Here is a 17,923-nt window from a genome sequence, read left to right on the forward strand (position 1 = left end):
CTGTTCGGGGAGGTTTGGAAACGTGTATGGTGCTCCCCCTGGACAGAAAGAGGAGCAGATGATATTAAAGGAATGACTTAACCACCTTCCATGTTAGCCGAGAATGCGTCAATGCCGTACTATCCAGCCAGCGCACTGATCCATACTGAGATAGCCGGCTATTCCCTCCTGGTCCAAGTCGGCTATAATTAAAGCCTTCTTGCACATTTGCCCTTCACAAAGTAAAAGCTTTCATTATATAGGCAGCTGGCACATGCATACCAATTCCAAGCTTAGGTGCGAAGAATACAGATTTATTTACCAGAGTTACGTGGGGTATAATAAGCTTAAACATCACCATTACCCTCCAGTCTCTGGAGAAATTCCTATAAACAGGATTGGAAAGTACATTAATTCTTAGAGAAACTGCACTTGTTGCTTGGTTGAAAAAGCATTGACAAATATATAGTGGACACTTAATTCATCTTACAGGCTGCCTGCACGAGAGACAGTTATTTACAAGGACTTTGCCTGACGTTAGTAATGCCTGTATGTTGCTAAACAGGTCATGAGTGATCGGAATTGTCGGCCCCGTAATCATACTGGAGATTTAGCTTAGATCAATATTTTATATTCTGTCCTGGTGGTTGGCAAGACAGGCTAGGATGGTTGATTCCTTGTCGACTCTAAGAAACCTCATGGGTTATTCATCAAGATAATGCCAAGCTTGGATGTAACTGTCCCAGGACCAGATTAATGGAAACATGGAGGCCTGAGCCCAGGGGAGAGCAGGTTAGGGTGGGGGAGAATCGGGTGACGGCAGGGGGAGGGGGGCAGGGGGCAGTTAGTGTGGGGGAGAATCGGGGGGGAGGGGGTGGGGAGAGAATTGGGTGAAGGCAGGAGGGTTATGGGGACCCTTAGGGTTGGGGAGAATTGGTTGACGCAAGGGGGGGGGGGGGGGGGGGGGGTTGAGGGGGTGATGGCTGGGGGGGGGGGGGGGGGGGAGAATGGGGTGTAGGCCGGAGGGTTATCGGGACCCTTAGGATTGGCAGTGAAAGGCAGTGGTGTTTCTAAGACACAGAATTTTGGGATTTCCGCATTTGCAAGACGTCTTTGCGGCCAAACCTGTCAATACCTTTTTAATTTCAATACAGAAAGGTCTTAACTGTGTTGAAACAAGGAATTGAAAATGTGGTTCATTTGATTGGTTTTCATATTGTAGCGGTCCAATCGTGATTGTCATAGCAATACCTGAGCTTTTTCACTTACAAACCTTCTGACAGTCCAATTGTGCCTCTAGCCCAATCACAATTTACGTACTACAATCATCTGTTTTGCAAGTTTTCTGCGATGCCTACATGTCATGTGTGTTTTTAAATATTACTTATACGGATGTTTACTGCAGGTGTTTCGTATATATGATATTGTTCAAGTTATGGAACAAACTCGGTTAGACTTCAAGTTTTCCAAAGAAAACAGTAAATCTTGTTCAGCCAAAGATACATGGCAAGCCGCAGCAGACGACAGTCACATGTCGTCTGATTCTAGTGACAGTGATTCCAATAATGCGCAATCTCATTAAAATCAGATCTTAGTTCTCGCTATCGCTAAACAAAGATCTGAGGACATCCCATTAAGTGTCACGTCAGAACGACCTTTCATCCAACCAATCAGAGCGTCGCTTACCAGATCATGAAAGTGACAGTCGGAATGTGTTTTCTGATCATGCAACCACGAAATATTTAACACGGGGTATTCCGAACGACAGTTACTGGTTTTATGATTATATCCATACAATCTAGGCAATAAAAAAGCCATTTCAGAATGTTCTTCTTATCAGTTTTAATATTTTAATCGAGAATACGTCAAAATATGTTTCGAAACGTAGTCGCCAGTTTGAAACTAGTGTCCTAAAGCTCGAGAAAGCTGCCTTCTGATTGGCCAATGTCGATTCTTGTCTGTCATTTCATTGGTCGGTCAAAATTAACGAAAGGTCGTTCTGACGTGACCCCTAATGGGATGTCCTCAGATCTTTGTTTAGAGGTAGCGAAAACTAAGATCTGATTTTAATGAGATTGAATAATGCTGCTCATGGTCCGAAACCGAGTAAAAAAAGAAAAGAAAAGAAATTATTCCAAAAGTCATGGCTTCGTTATGCCCGTGGACTGAAAGACTGAAAAGGGATGCTTTGTGCCGTCTGTACTGTCCACAAAAGAAAAAACACATTTACTGGGGGATGCATCAAGAACTTTGAATTGTTGTGTGAAATCGTCTGACCACGTGGAATCGGTTTGCGTTGAAACTTTGAAGAAACAACAGCAGGTATGTAATTTTTTAGAACATTTAATATCTGTCTAGTCAAAGGGCAAGTGCAATTTCATTAGGTTGAGTCAATTCATTTCAAACTTGCTCTTACTCTTTCCCTAACAATCTTTCAAATTGAATTGAAATAAATAATGTGGCAACATGTTACATAGAATAAAAGAAGATGTTATCGTTAAAAAATGTCATGTATTAATATAGCAACGGTAAATAATAGGCAAATCAGTAATGTTAGAATCCTTTTTTCAGTTCTTCTTGGTAATGTATGTCCAAAGTGTGTTGGTGTATTCAACTTATTATTAATATTGTTGTTATTTTTGTTATCATTCATAATTATTATTACATGTTATTTTGGTTATGGATTATCGTAATTACAATATTAGACTCTAGTTATTATACTTATCCAGTTTATGAAACTTGCACATTTTTATTTTTATTAAAGTTAGTAAAACTTCATTCAGTAGGTGACTATTGTCCTGCCTACCGTTTAGCATATTCATAATTTGATAATTAATGGTTGCCATGATGCTAATCAGCACAACTAACATTGTTTTCGGTACATTCTATTCCAGGCTGCAGATGAGGGCGTAGGGAGGAACACATGTGATGAATGTGTGATTACAGCTCGGAGGTCTTTGTTTTTGATGACCAAAGTGGACATACCAATAAAGAATAAAGAAGTAGACAAGTTTTGTGGAACTTCAATCATTGCAGGAATGTGGTTCTATTAAAAAATTAGCAGGTGCGAAAATGCTACTTACACTTCAAGATGGACAGGAGAGGCATTTCAGCGTGTTTGGCAGATGCTGTTCCTGGAGATATATGAAGCAAGATTAGCGATTCTGACTTATTCTCTCTATTTTTGTGGATGGGAGTAGAGATATTTCTGTGTAAGAAGATGGTGGTGTATGCTTGTACAGTGGATCGTTCCAAACTCCCGCTGTGATATTGCTGAATATTGCTAAAAGCAGCATAAAAACTATGCTCACTCACTCCCATTCACCCTACAAACATTACCATTGTGGATTCTAAGTAAGATCCAGAATAGGTCTTCAGCAACCATTGCTTGGCTTAAAAGGCGACTATGCTTGTCGTAAGAGGCGACTAAAAGGATCTGGTGGTCAAGCTCGCTGACTTGGTTGATGCATGTCATCGTATCCCAATTGCGTGGATCGATGCTCATGATGTCAATCACTTGATTGTCTGGTCCAGACTCGGTTATTTACAGACCGCCGTCATACAGCTGGAATATTGCTGAGTGCGGCGTTAAACAACAAACAATGCCATAGAAAAGTGTTTGAGAGAGTGAGGCTTGGATATCAGTAAAGTCAAGTGTGGATCAGTTTGAGCCTCTGTGATGGTTGGAAGACACCATGGCACTACAAGAGTCTAGGATGAGTCCCCCCCCCCCCCCCCTCATTGTGTTCACATCCACTGTATGGCACATTGATTCAACCTTGCGACGTCCCGAACTTCCAAGAACATATTGTTTTTGAAGGACTTTGAGAAGATTCTGAATGACCTGTACTACAACAAATCTGGAAACAGAAAATGTGAATTGGAAGAAATACAAAGAAACCTGTCATGAAAGAAGGTGGATTGCTTTCTATGAGACTGTCAAAGCTGTGTATAAGTGCTGGGCCTCTTGGTGACTTACTGCAAGAGACATGATGATTCAATGTCAAACGTTTTCACAAAGAAGCTTGCTGACGACATGTTTGTGTTTGTTCTCCTTGTACTGATGGACATGCTGCCTCTTGTGGCACAGATGTCGATGGTGTTGCAGAAGCAGGATGTCGTTGTTGCTGCTGTTCACCCAGCCATTTCTGACCTGAAGGACGGAATAAAGTTGACAAAGAAAGGAAGAACACTACTAAGCTGAGTTTCCAAGTAATATGCAGAAGTTAGGATGGTGAAATAAGGAAATAGTCTACAAAGGTCACAAGTTTGACTTTGGTAATTTGAAGAAAACCTGTAAGGAGGTATGAAGTAAGAGTGAAGTTCTGTGACCTCACTAGAAACAGATGATAGATTCCCCCAAGAATCTACCAGTGTTGCTTCAGTTTTCAGTGTCTTTGACTTGAGACCTCTCCCTACTGTCAAAAGAAGATAAGGGAACAATGGTAAAAGAGAACTTCTGCTACTTATTGATTGCCATGGAGTTGATGCCAAGAGGCGGCTGTACAAGGCGGCTATGGTTGTTGAGCCCAGGTGTCGTCGAGAGTGGCTCCGTGAATAGAAAGGAGTTTTTGGAACAAATGTTTCCAAGAGACGGCACCAAGATTCTTTGGAAGTTGGGATATGACTTCCACAGAGATATGTTCAGGAATCGGCTCACTCTTGTTGTGCTTGATCATGCCATATCAGATGGCAGACTGTGATTGTGGCTTCAGTTGCCAAAATGAAATCAAAACCTCACGGGGGAATAGATTGAAGGCACCACATTTAAATACATCCGGATGACTATCAAGTGTGGTGGGGATTCTTTAAGGACTCTGACTTCAACAAGGCTGAAAGAGAAGAAAGATAGAAGAATTTACAAGGAGTAGTCTCTACTGTTGCTATCATTTGCCAGTGTATATTTGTGGCTTAGAATAGCAGTGTTTGGAATTAAAGTTTCTGAAATATAGAAATTACTGAGGTAAGATTGTTCTTTTTGGGTATTGTCATCCAACTTAGAAACTTGGTCCCAATCAATTTAAAGAATGCCTCCCCCCCCCCCCCCCCCCCCTTTTTTTTTCAAAAATGGTGCGGGTCCACATTTTGTAAGAATCTAGAAGCACCACTAAAGGGGTGTATGGACAGGAGGATTATGGGGCCCCATTAGGGTTGGGGAGTATCGTGTGATGACAGGAGGATTATGGGGCCCCGTTAGGGTTGGGGAGTATCAGGGGGGTGAGGGGCCAATTCTGGTGTTTTGGGGTTCGGGGTTAGGGTATTTGAGGAGGTGTTTGTGTGTTGAGGGTTGTAGGTTTGTGTGTTGATGGTTGTAGGTTTGTGTGTTGAGGGGTTTGTGTGTTGAGGGTTTTGTGTGTTGAGGGGTTTGTGTGTTGAGTGTGTAGGCAGAGTTAGAAATTGGCACTAGTCCTGTAGTCCTTGCCAAATTGCCCAATAGTTAAGGTATCATAAGGACCAGTAGAAATTTTCCATTTCTAAGGGTTTTGCTTTATGTTATCATTATAAGGACTAGTGGACTAAATATGTTAGTTTCTACCCCTGTTGTAGGTTTGTGTGTTGAGGGGTTTGAGTGTTGATGGTTGTAGGTTTGTGTGTTGAGGGTTGTGGGGTTTAATTTGTGTGTTGAGGGTTGTAGGTTTGTGTGCTGAGGGGTTTGTGTTGAGGGTTGTAGGTTTGTGTGTTGAGGGTTGTAGGTTTGTGTGTTGAGGGTTGTAGGTTTGTGTGTTGAGGGTTGTAGGTTTGTGTGTTGAGGGTTGAGGGGTTTGTGTGTTGAGGGTTGTAGGTTTGTGTGTTGATGGTTGTAGGTTTGTGTGTTGAGGGTTGTAGGTTTGTGTGTTGAGGGTTGTAGGTTTGTGTGTTGAGGGGTTTGTGTGTTGAGGGTTGTAGGTTTGTGTGTTGAGGGTTGTAGGTTTGTGTGTTGATGGTTGTAGGTTTGTGTGTTGATGGTTGTAGGTTTGTGTGTTGAGGGTTGTAGGTTTGTGTGTTGAGGGTTGTAGGTTTGTGTGTTGAGGGTTGTAGGTTTGTGTGTTGAGGGTTGTAGGTTTGTGTGTTGAGGGTTGTAGGTTTGTGTGTTGAGGGTTGTAGGTTTGTGTGTTGAGGGTTGTAGGTTTGTGTGTTGAGGGTTGAGGGGTTTGTGTGTTGAGGGTTGTAGGTTTGTGTGTTGAGGGTTGAGGGGTTTGTGTGTTGAGGGTTGTAGGTTTGTGTGTTGAGGGTTGTAGGTTTGTGTGTTGAGGGCTGAGGGGTTTGTGTGTTGAGGGTTGTAGGTTTGTGTGTTGAGGGTTGTAGGTTTGTGTGTTGAGGGTTGAGGGGTTTGTGTGTTGAGGGTTGTAGGTTTGTGTGTTGAGGGTTGTAGGTTTGTGTGTTGAGGGTTGTAGGTTTGTGTGTTGAGGGTTGTAGGTTTGTGTGTTGATGGTTGTAGGTTTGTGTGTTGAGGGTTGTAGGTTTGTGTGTTGAGGGTTGAGGGGTTTGTGTGTTGAGGGTTGTAGGTTTGTGTGTTGAGGGTTGAGGGGTTTGTGTGTTGAGGGTTGTAGGTTTGTGTGTTGAGGGTTGTAGGTTTGTGTGTTGAGGGTTGTAGGTTTGTGTGTTGAGGGTTGTAGGTTTGTGTGTTGAGGGGTTTTTGTGTTGAGGGTTGTAGGTTTGTGTGTTGAGGGGTTTTTGTGTTGAGGGTTGTAGGTTTGTGTGTTGAGGGTTGTAGGTTTGTGTGTTGAGGGTTGAGGGGTTTGTGTGTTGAGGGTTGTAGGTTTGTGTGTTGAGGGTTGTAGGTTTGTGTGTTGAGGGTTGAGGGGTTTGTGTGTTGAGGGTTGTAGGTTTGTGTGTTGAGGGTTGTAGGTTTGTGTGTTGAGGGGTTTGTGTGTTGAGGGTTGTAGGTTTGTGTGTTGAGGGTTGAGGGGTTTGTGTGTTGAGGGTTGTAGGTTTGTGTGTTGAGGGTTGTAGGTTTGTGTGTTGAGGGGTTTGTGTGTTGAGGGTTGTAGGTTTGTGTGTTTGAGGGGTTTGTGTGTTTGTGTGTCGAGGGCGAAGGTTGTTTCAACAGTTGCTTAAGCTGACACTCCTGAGTTTCAAGGAGGAGGAGCGTGTATTGATCTTCTGCTAAGTAGGCCATTTCTACTGGGATGGGGGAAGGTGATCTGTCAATAAAGACTGGTAATGAGGAGTGTTCCTGGGATTAGTCATAGATCACAATCATAAAAATCATTAAAAAAATAACTGCTATCAATATGAATGGCATTTAAAACATAATTCTTCCAAGATACAATCAAGTAGCAATGTGTTTTTTCAAACTCTACAGTGTTCGTGCTCCATTGGGTCATTCATATGGCGGCATTGGACCTGATTTAATGTTGCCAAATTTGTTCAATGGGTCCAGTGAGTAAGTAGGATTATAAGCATAGTTTCGCAAATACTGGTATGAGACTAGGCCTGGAAATATGAATTTTGGAAAGACACCATATATGTATATATGTACAGGATTAGTTCTTGTGATACTTTGGTCGAACAAGTGAACACACTTACTGATCTAGGGGCGGACGGGTAGCCTAGTGGTTAAAGCGTTCGCTCGTCACGCCGAAAACCCAGGTTCGATTCCCGACATGGGTACAATGTGTGAAGCCCCTTTCTGGTGTCCCCCGCCATGATATTGCTGGAATATTGCTAAAAGCAGCTTTAAACCATACTCACTCACTACTACTCACTTACTGATCTGCAGAGTTGTGGCCCCTGGGCGTGCCAGAAACCCCTTATTGTGGGTTGAATCCCAGTTTCACCCTGATTATTTCTTTAGGTTTGTCAGCACCATACACATAGTCGTGGGCTCCACCAAAGTGGTAACTATCTAAGACATGGATCACCTTTGCTTTCTTCCCACATACAACTGACATACCGTTCAAAGTGGTTATCAGCCAACTCTCTCAAGACTATGTCTGTCGGGGCGGTCGGGTAGCCTAGTGGTTAAAGCGTTCTCTTGTCACACCGAAGGCCCGTGTTTGATTCTTCACATGTGTGAAGCCCATTTCTGGTGTCCCCCGCCGTGATATTACTGGAATGTTGCTAAAAGTATTGTAAAACCATACTCGATCGCTAGCTATTTCTGCCAGGTCCAAGGGAGAGAACTTTGCATATCACTCTTCACGATTGGCACATGCTTGTGGGTTTCAATGAAGTAGAGCTTCATGTCTCGTTGGGCTCTCCTCCCACATCCAGCTGACATGCCATGATATGCTAAATACAATTCAAGGAGATGTTAAATCTGACTCAAAGTCGAGCCTATTTCTTGTGTCCTGTGCAATGATATTGCTGTAATATTGCTCACTCACTCACTCAACCACTCAACCACTCACTCAACCACTCACTCAACCACTCACTCAAAACCAACCGACCCACCCACCCCTTGGAAGGTTTTGTTTCAGACATTTTCCAGGTTTTATGTACAGAAAGAACTGCTTTTACGCCATCTTTACATAATGTTATTTGTATTGCCAGAAACTACAATGATAGGTGACAAAGTGTAACATTGTTGAACATACATTGGGATAAATATGTGAACTATTGTCCTATATTTATTGCAGTGTATATATAATATGATACATCAATACATGTATATACCAGCAACACATGTTCAAAATAAACAGACCCATGAAGTTCCGGTTTAAGAATAGGTCTTCAGCATCCCGTACTTGCTGCAAGAGGCAACTATGCTTGAGGCCACTAACGGGGTCAGGTGGTCAAGCTTGCTGACTTGGTTCATTCATTTCATCAAATCCCAGTTGCATAGATCAATGCTCACTGGATTGTCTGGTCTAGACCTGATTATTATTCCCCCGACAAAATCTGTGTCATATGGAGGGGTGCAGTCAAAAGAAAAAAAATGTTTTTATTCATTTTTCCATTTTCTAATGAATTTTTCAAACCCTAACCCTATCCTAGCTATTTAATTTGTAACTACTGACACACTAGGCGGGTCGGGGGTATTAGTGAGCCATGCTCACTTTTGCACTTGTTTACAGACTGTCATCATATATCTGGAATATTGCTGAGTGTGGTGTTAAACAACAAACAATTAATCATGAAAGTCGAGGGTTCTGTGTCATAACCCCAATTTAAGAGATTAAGGGGCCTCTAGATTCAAATGCAATACTCACCCTTAGATCCCCAACTTTGGTTGTAGTGTAATTTATTGAGAGCAGGGTGTTCGTTATAGTAAGTTATCATCATTGTACTCTTGTTCCAGGTGACCTTTTACCAGCTGACGGTGTTCTGATTCAAAGTAATGATTTAAAAATTGATGAAAGCTCGCTGACGGGAGAATCAGATCATGTCAAGAAGGGAGACAATGCAGACCCTATGTTACTCTCAGGTTAGTAACGTTTAACAGCTGCCATCACTTACACTGACACATGCAGGTTCGAACATCTTTAGGGCTAAACCCTGTGGTGATCACGAGTTAGAAGAGGTCCCCAGGTAGGAGAGAAACCTATAGGGGCTCGGGGGCGGTCGGGTAGCCAAGTGGTTAAAGTGTTCGCTCGTCACGCTGAAGACCTGGGTTCGAATCCCGACATCGGTACAATGTGTGAAGCCCTTTTCTGGTGTCCACCCTGCCCTGATATTGCTGAAATATTGCTAAAAGCGGCGTAAAACCAAACTCACTCACTCAGTATAGGGGCTCGGGCTAGGACGAGTTAACTACCCAGGTACCCCCTATTACCCGCCCCTACCTACTGTAGGTCTCAAGAGCTGGGTTCAAAATGTCTGCTTGGGAAATGTTTACTTGACCCGGGCTAAAAGTATTCAGATACACATATAAGATGAGCTGGTCATGCACTGAAGTTGACTGAAGCTTTATCTTTATTCAAACATTTAAGAGTCAGAAAGAAATACCAACATTTGTGACTTGTTGTGTAACCATTCAGTTACAGAGAACTTTTGTCATTAAACAATATATCACATTGCCCACCATGGGTCCGGGTAGTCCTGTGGGTACCCAGGTCCTACTCAGTACCCACACGACTCGAGTATCCAGCCCTGAAGTATTGTCGTAAAGGATGTTAAAATTAAGCTTTCATAAGAGTTGTTAAGCTCACTCATTCACTCACTTTTGCAGGTAGGGTGGTGGGGTAGCCTAGTGGTTAAAGTGTTCGCTCAATGCTCTGAAGATCCGGGTTCAATTCCCCACTTGGGTACAATGTGTGAGGCCCATTTCTGGTGTTCCCCGTCGTGATATTGCTGGAATATTGCTAAGAGCGGCGTAAAACGATGCTCACTGTTGCAGATGGGGCAGTCGGGTAGCCTAGTGGCTAAAGTGTTTGCTTTTCTCACTGAAGATCCGGGTTCGATTCACCACATGTGTACAATGTGTGAAGCCCATTTCTGGTGTCCCCCGCCGTGATGTTGCTGGAATATTGCTAAGAGCGGCGTAAAACGATACTGTTGCAGATGGGGTAGTCTAGTGGTTTAAAGGGCAAGTTCACACGGAAATTAACCTATTTTTCTTGTACTTTTTCCACTTTAAAAGTGTTAACCTAGAAGTGTCATAGACAAAAATATAAAAATATCACAATTAATTAACATATTTCTCGCATTAAAACGATTTATATCTTTCACATTTACCAAGTGTTCTATTTCCACAACAAAAACACCATGGCTTATGCCCCTTGCAATATGACGTCATTGGTGCCAATTGATAAACATTATGACGTCATCATGCTTTGTTAGAGCCGCTTCACGTGGTGTAGGTCTAGGTGTGTGATTCTAGCGTCTCAGATGCCAGCCAGAATTGTGTTATACTGAGTCACCACTGCGCCGGAGTGTGTCGTAGGCCATGTTGTTTTACCGCAAACTGGTACTTGATATCTTTTGCGTTGAGAATAGACAGGGACCCAGTTGAATTGGCACCAATTACGTCATAATCTAAGGGGGATAACTCAGGCCTGTTTAGCTCGAAAAACGAAGGCCTCATAACGGCATATCATTTTAACACTATTGTGAGCTTCCTACTTTCACTGTGAAAAAAATGAGTGTATATTTTCAAACACAGATACTAATTAATTCTAAAACTGCGTTTTGTTTAGAAAAAGAAAGAAAGTGATTTTTGCGTGTACACTTCCCCTTTAAGTGTTCTGTTCTGCCGTGATATTGCTGGAATATTGCTAAGAGCGGAATAAAACGATACTGTTGCAGATGGGGTAGTCTAGTGGTTTAAGTGTTCTGTTCTGCCGTGATGTTGCTGGAATATTGCGAGGAGCGGCGTAAAACGATCCTCACCCCGTGTTGCAGGTACTCATGTCATGGAGGGGAGTGGAAAGATGCTGGTCACGGCAGTGGGCGTCAACTCTCAGACAGGCATCATCTTCGCTCTTCTCGGGGCATCACAGGAGGAACAGGAGAAGGCGAAGAAGAAGAAAAAGAAGGGGGATGAAGAAGAGGAACCAGGTAAAAACTCGTTAACATTTGAGCGACCGGTGAGAGACAACACCTGGTCGTTTCTTAGCGTTGTTGGTCAGTGGTCATGTAAAACTTTCATTTTGTAAGCAATCATTTCAATGTAAATATCATGATCTTTTGAGGATTGATCATGATTGTTATCATCACCTCTGTGGCTTATGGTAATTCAAAATAGGAAGGCTTGAAATTTATGCAGATTGGAAGAGATCGATGAATAGTCGTACACATGGGCCCCAATGTGAACGCAGACCAAAATGAATTATTCTTCTGGGAGAAAGCAAAATTCTGAAATAATGGATTTGAAATGTCAGAAGTTGACATGGGTTCATCTGTTATGTCTTCCATGACCACTGTGCTGCTTGTTCCGTTGTCGAAACCACATTTCTTCTTCATAGAATATATAATTTTCCGTAGCTGATAGAATTTGAATTTCTCTGAACGTTTAGGATAGGTGATGAAGGTTGTCATGTGTACTTTATGCATGGATAATTGACAGTAGACCTGAGGCAAAGATATGTGGCACTCTTCGAGGTCTTAGTACACGATTCGTTCAAACGCAACTCGAATGATTCAAATTTTTATCATGCTTGCAGTTTAATTACTTAAATGTACATCCTAAAAAAAATATTTTTTTTAATCCTAAGACTTGGATGTTGATCTTTTTTTAAATGTTTTCTTAAATGTTTCATTGCTTTTTCAAAGTGTTTTAATATCTCTGCCTCCAGCCCAATTTGTTGATGCGTGTGTTCTAAACTAAGAATGAGATATCTTTATTGGTGCATTTTGTTTGAAATCTCCTGATGCATGTTGCCTGACCTCCGACTGAGTGGTATTTTCTCATCACCTTGTCCGTAGTCGAACGTATTGCTCTGGAGACACACGCAATAGATCAGTCAGACATATTGAAATCTGGGGATCAAATATCGTGGAAATCTTGACACATGTATCCATCAAGTATGGCCTGGGTTGTTAGCGTCTTTGCTTCTAGTTCAGTCTGTGCCCATAGCTTTCAAGTGTACTTGTCCAGACTTGGCCTTAGCATCAGATTGTTGATTTTAATGTTTAAGCATTATTAAGTCAAGTGTTGAAAATTAAGTGTGTTCAATTATTTTTTTTAATTATTTTAAATTTTATTTAAAAAATATTTTTTTACTGATTTTGGCCATTTCCATGGTTACATGTTGTTAGAATTCATAGCTTTCTTCCATTTTAAATGTTCTTTTGGTAGTTTTACATTCCATTCTTAATATGCTTTACAAATAGAATTATGTCCGTAAGTGAGGAATTGTCCACAAATCTTATAAACACTTTACGTAATATTTTTTAAAGGTAGGGCATCAGTCTTTTAACTAGAAAGATATAATTAAGTGGGCTTTAGTTTTGATATTTAAAACTTATGCTGGGTATGTGTGTCAGTTTCCAACTTGTCGTCTTTGTCTGTTTCATTGTAGAATGATCATCTACGTTACTAATATGGATGAAGTTAATAAGATGATGTTGCCAAGGATTGCCAGATCCTATGTTGTGAAGCTTATCATTCAACTCTGTCATGCATTCTGTCGGTGATAAGTGCGGTACACGCCTTGGGACAGTGGTTGCACCTGGTGTAGGGCTGCAGCAATTCGCTCATCATGGTAGAATATCCCCAGGTTGCCCGTAGTAAATCAGCTATATTTTGTCCTCTATTGCTTGAGTAATCAAAACTGCATACGGTCATACAGACACTGTAGCCAGACTGTGACATCATACAGACACTGTAGCCAGACTGTGACATCATACAGACTGTGACATCATACAGGCACTGTAGCCAGACTGTGACATCATACAGACTGTGACATCATACAGACACTGTAGCCAGACTGTGACATCATAAAGGCACTGTAGCCAGACTGTGACATCATACAGACTGTGACATCATACAGACACTGTAGCCAGACTGTGACATCATACAGGCACTGTAGCCAGACTGTGACATCATACAGACTGTGACATCATACAGGCACTGTAGCCAGACTGTGACTTCATACAGGCACTGTAACCAGACTGTGACATCATACAGGCACTGTAGCCAGACTGTGACATCATACAGGCACTGTAGCCAGACTGTGACATCATACAGACTGTGACATCATACAGACACTGTAGCCAGACTGTAAGACTGTTTCAGAGCAGTTGTAGCAGCCCTACAAGTAGTGGCTCTTTCTCAAGCAGCATTTTGTAATAATTTTTGTCTCCTTTTACAAGCAATTGTCCAAAATGTATAATCGTCACGAAACACTGTTGTTGTTTTTTATAAGATTGATATTTTGATAAAATATGAAGTAAGTCAAAATGCATTTTCTTGGCTCGCCTGTGATATACGTGTATTCATCATTTTCACAGTAACGATAGCAACGGGGACACATACAAGTGACAATATGTTTTTGCTGTGTTTTCAGCGGTTGAATTCTCCGGTGACTATTTGTACTGTTTCAACCCTTTTCATCTATCGTATAGACACCACCACCCCCCTGCTCATCATGTCACACTAGAGGTCCAGATGACTCAGGCACTCCAACCTGCTTTTCAGAGTTGTGTCCCTTTGCTACCTGGATCCTCCGGGTTCAAATCCCATATCCCAATCATTCTCATGGGTTTCACCAAAGTGGTACCCGTCTACGACCTGCTACACTTTGGGATTCCTTAACATTAAGCTGATACGCCGTTAAGTAACTGAAATAGTTTCAAGCGGTGTAAACTCGCCTCTCCTGACATCACATCCATTATTGCTCACACCTCACTGTTTCTATATGACGAATTTCTCTTACTCTGCACACACACTAGACGTGAAGCTCGTAGCTGTTACAGGTAAAGTACTCGCAATAAACGTTTGGTATTTTCAGTTGTAGTGGCTCAATGAAGTGCCTTCTCTGTCACCCACCCGATCTATTTATAGTACCTGTCTTGTACCTCTGCCGTCTGTGTAGATGTGGTCTGTTCTTATTATTTTTCTAAAAGTAATTCATTGACCTAACACATCATCTGAGTGCATCATTTCTTGGGGGAAAACAAATGTAAACATTAATACATTCGGCAGATATATATTGAGTTAAATTGTTCAAATTGACTTCAATTTAGGTAATAACGACTAGCCTGTCACTGGTCTGGTTCATATTTATACAGTAAAGGTTACAGCCATATCATATGATTATGACATGCGTTATTTTCTTCTAGCCCGACACTTGGCTTTTTCTTTTTTTGTCGGGATGGATTTAGTTATGAATTACTCTTATTAGCCAAGAGATTAAGATTACCTGAAAGTTCACAGCACCAAGAACGAGCCTTAGGAATAGAACATGTTGAAAATTTAATCCCCGGCCATGTCATATTAAAAGACGTTCAAAATGGTGCTTGTTGTCTCCTGGCACTCGGCATCTACGGGATAAAACAAACAAACAAACACAATTTGGAGACTGCCTTTGTGGTCTGGTGCATAAACCCCTTTTCAGGACCATTAAACTACAACCTATATGGTCTAATTGTCGAGCATCCGCCTGGAGAGCGGAAGGTCTGGGGTTCGATCCCCAGCCGTGTCATACCAAAAGACGTTAAAAGATTGTACTTGTTGTTACCCTGTCTGGCGCTCGGCATTAAGGGGCTAAAACAAGGACTGGTCGGCTCAGTCAGTATACTGTGTCTGAGTGGGGTATTCATGTTAAACTGCGGCATGGTATCTCAGTGAGCTAGCACTATAAATCGGCATCAGCCCGGACAAGTACAAGCAGCCACACACACACGTACAACCACATGAACACTTCTTAAGATATACAACAATTTCTTAACTTGATCTTCAGAATAAAAGTGGTTAAAGTTTCAGTCAGTGTAATGTCTTTGAAATAATTTCATATAGAGGACAGTGTGATGCTATAACTGACCTGTGTTAATCTTAACTCATACAGAGTGATGCAGAAAAGTTGCCATGTATTAAGAAGATTTTCATATAAGACAAAACAAAGCTACAGCAACATGCACAAACGTCCGCCATTACCGGGCGGTGTGGTAGCCTAGTGGTTAAAGTGTTTGCTTGTCACGCTGAAGACCCGGGTTCGATTCCCGACATGGGTACAATGCGTGAAGCCCATTTCTGGTGTCCCCCGCCGTGATATTGCTGGAATATTGCTAAAAAAACGGCGTAAAACAATACTCACTCATCAGCCATTACACCAGCGTTACTACAATACAGTCATCAGTGTAATCTTTCACGCAATGAACTGGGAGGTCGGGTAGCCTAGTGGTTAAAGTGTTTGCTTGTCACGCTGAAGACCCGGGTTCGATTCCCGAAATGGGTACAATGTGTGAAGCCCATTTCTGGTGTGCCCCGCCGTGATATTGCTGGAATATTGCTAAAAGCGGCGTAAAACCATACTCACTCACTCACTCACTCACTCACTCACACAATGAACTTACGTATATCACTGAAGTCCCAAGAGCAGAGTCGGTGATCTGTGTCACTTTAGGAGATTCAGTCCTATAGGTCAGCTAATTCAGGAGATTCTACAACGTGAATCAAGCCAAATAAAGGCAAGCATGTGAATCGTCAGGAAAGAGGGTGAAATACCATATCTGCTCATCAGGAAGGAACTACTTTATCAGACCGAATTACATTTTTACAAATTCTGCGAAGTTATCTCGTGTCGTTTTCCCGCACACAAAAAATCCAAATGATTAAACATTTCAGGGGTGGTATCATGTTTTGTCGAGTTGGGTATTTTGGACCGGTTATTGCTGTGCCTTCTTGCCCTTTTAACCTGTGGAGCATGTATGGTATTAACTAACTTGGCTGTGTGTATAGCCATGTGCTTGCTACTAATTTTCACTGATATCGTATGTGCTAACTCTCTAACTTTCAGGACCCCGATCAAACAATCTGGGACAGACGGAACCATGTAAGTCTGACAACTCACTCGCTCACTCGCGTACTTCTGTCATTCACTCCACTCATTCTGTCTGTTTGTCTGTCTGTCTGTCTGTCTGTGTACCCACTATTTTGTCATCCATTAAAGAATGTTGATTTTGTGTTGTGGTGTTGTTACAGTTGCCTCCCCTGGATGCATCAGGAACTTGTGTTTGTTGCAGATATTCTTCTATAGAATTTTCCTGCAACATGGAAGAAATATAACATTAACTTTGTAGCAACAGAATTTTTGAATTGTTTATTTGTTGTAATTGATTTTACATATTCTTTTCCTTGTCCATGGACTTATATGTGCAATCGCAGCATTCATTTCTTGATTTCATAACAATTCAACAGTACTTTATCTTGTTTTAATGAATTATACAGTTCAGATATCTTACTAAAGTTGATGCCATTTTTCTTATAATAAATTCAATCGGACTTCATAATGAAAACTGAACCTAGTATTTGAAAATATATTCATCCAATTTTCACATTTGGACATTATCCAAACAGGGAACTATTTCTTTCATAGTTCTCCGATGCATCGATCACCATTTATGTTTTTGCCGATATTACCCCAAATTATGTGCAATGCCAAATTTTACTTTCCCATTGTTGTTCCAACTCATGCGTACCTTGATTTTAGCGATTGTTACCGAACGGTATACCTGCATGAGATCGGTGGAAATTGCTGGTTTGCATGCTATAGTTGCCTTCTCCTTTGTTGTACTGTTATATTCTTATCGAAAACATTTATCCACAGCTGACAGGTTTGTGATTTGTTATTGACAATTTTTGGTTTCGGAATATTTTTTGGGTTTCGTTTAATTAGATCATGAAATGACTGTTACATATATGATTAATTAAGACATGTCAGGTTTTGTGTTTTTTGGTGTGTTTTTTACAATAAAAAATGTAATATGTAACTTGAGGGTGATCGATTCCGCATACAAAAGTTTGATATGAGAAAATGATGTTCTTTTTGTCGAAGCTGAAAAGAATGGTTCACAGGTATTTTTGTTAATTTGTGTTTTCAACGAAAACTGCTAAAAAATGGGTTTCATGTTTTCATTTTGATCCTAAAGTAGAAATGAAATTCAGCTATGTTGAATGTTTTGACAGCAGTGCCTAAAAAGTGTTCTAAATGGTTTCGGTTGTCCTTTGGTGATTTTGATTTGTTGAAATGGCATTTTAACCAGGTAACCATTAAAATGATTTCTTTGATTGTATCATTCTTTTGTATGCCAGCTTGGTGACAGGATGTACTAACCATGACCGTTTCAGGAATTTGAGAAGAATTCTGTTTCAAGCAGATTATTAGTTTCATGGATACACTTGATAGGATTTATGATGTGAAAAAAAGCATCCAGTGATGTTTTTTTTGGAAACAAAATTATCATTAGTAAGTATTTTCAAGTAGGTGTGTTATTTTTCTAGTCATTGATTAAATTCACAGAACCTGTGTCACAGCTCCCTACAGTGAAACGCTGTCAGGCACAGCGTGGAGTTGGATCACAATAGAACATTTAAACACATTTAAGTCCACTAAGCATGTGATTGTGCAGAACATTCAGA

General features: G+C 41.3%; 1 protein-coding gene across 12 annotated transcripts in view; it reads left to right on the top strand.

The window, feature by feature from the left end:
- The window catches only part of LOC124133838 (plasma membrane calcium-transporting ATPase 2-like), a 189,212-nt gene that overhangs the window by 140,898 nt on the left and 30,391 nt on the right, over positions 1 to 17,923 (top strand). For 8 of the 12 annotated variants that reach the window (XM_048397017.1, XM_048397020.1, XM_048397026.1 and 5 more), the window contains 4 exons: positions 9,203 to 9,328; positions 11,245 to 11,400; positions 14,236 to 14,259; positions 16,302 to 16,337. In XM_048397017.1, the coding sequence (XP_048252974.1) occupies positions 9,203 to 9,328; positions 11,245 to 11,400; positions 14,236 to 14,259; positions 16,302 to 16,337 (342 nt within the window). The remainder of the gene's footprint in view (positions 1 to 9,202; positions 9,329 to 11,244; positions 11,401 to 14,235; positions 14,260 to 16,301; positions 16,338 to 17,923) is intronic. The other 4 variants (XM_048397021.1, XM_048397019.1, XM_048397022.1 and 1 more) reach the window with 2 other exon arrangements.

The sequence above is a fragment of the Haliotis rufescens genome, unplaced genomic scaffold (genome assembly GCF_023055435.1).
Source record: "Haliotis rufescens isolate VD_foot unplaced genomic scaffold, xgHalRufe1.0.p SCAF_16, whole genome shotgun sequence".
Taxonomy (NCBI): Eukaryota; Metazoa; Mollusca; class Gastropoda; order Lepetellida; family Haliotidae; genus Haliotis; species Haliotis rufescens.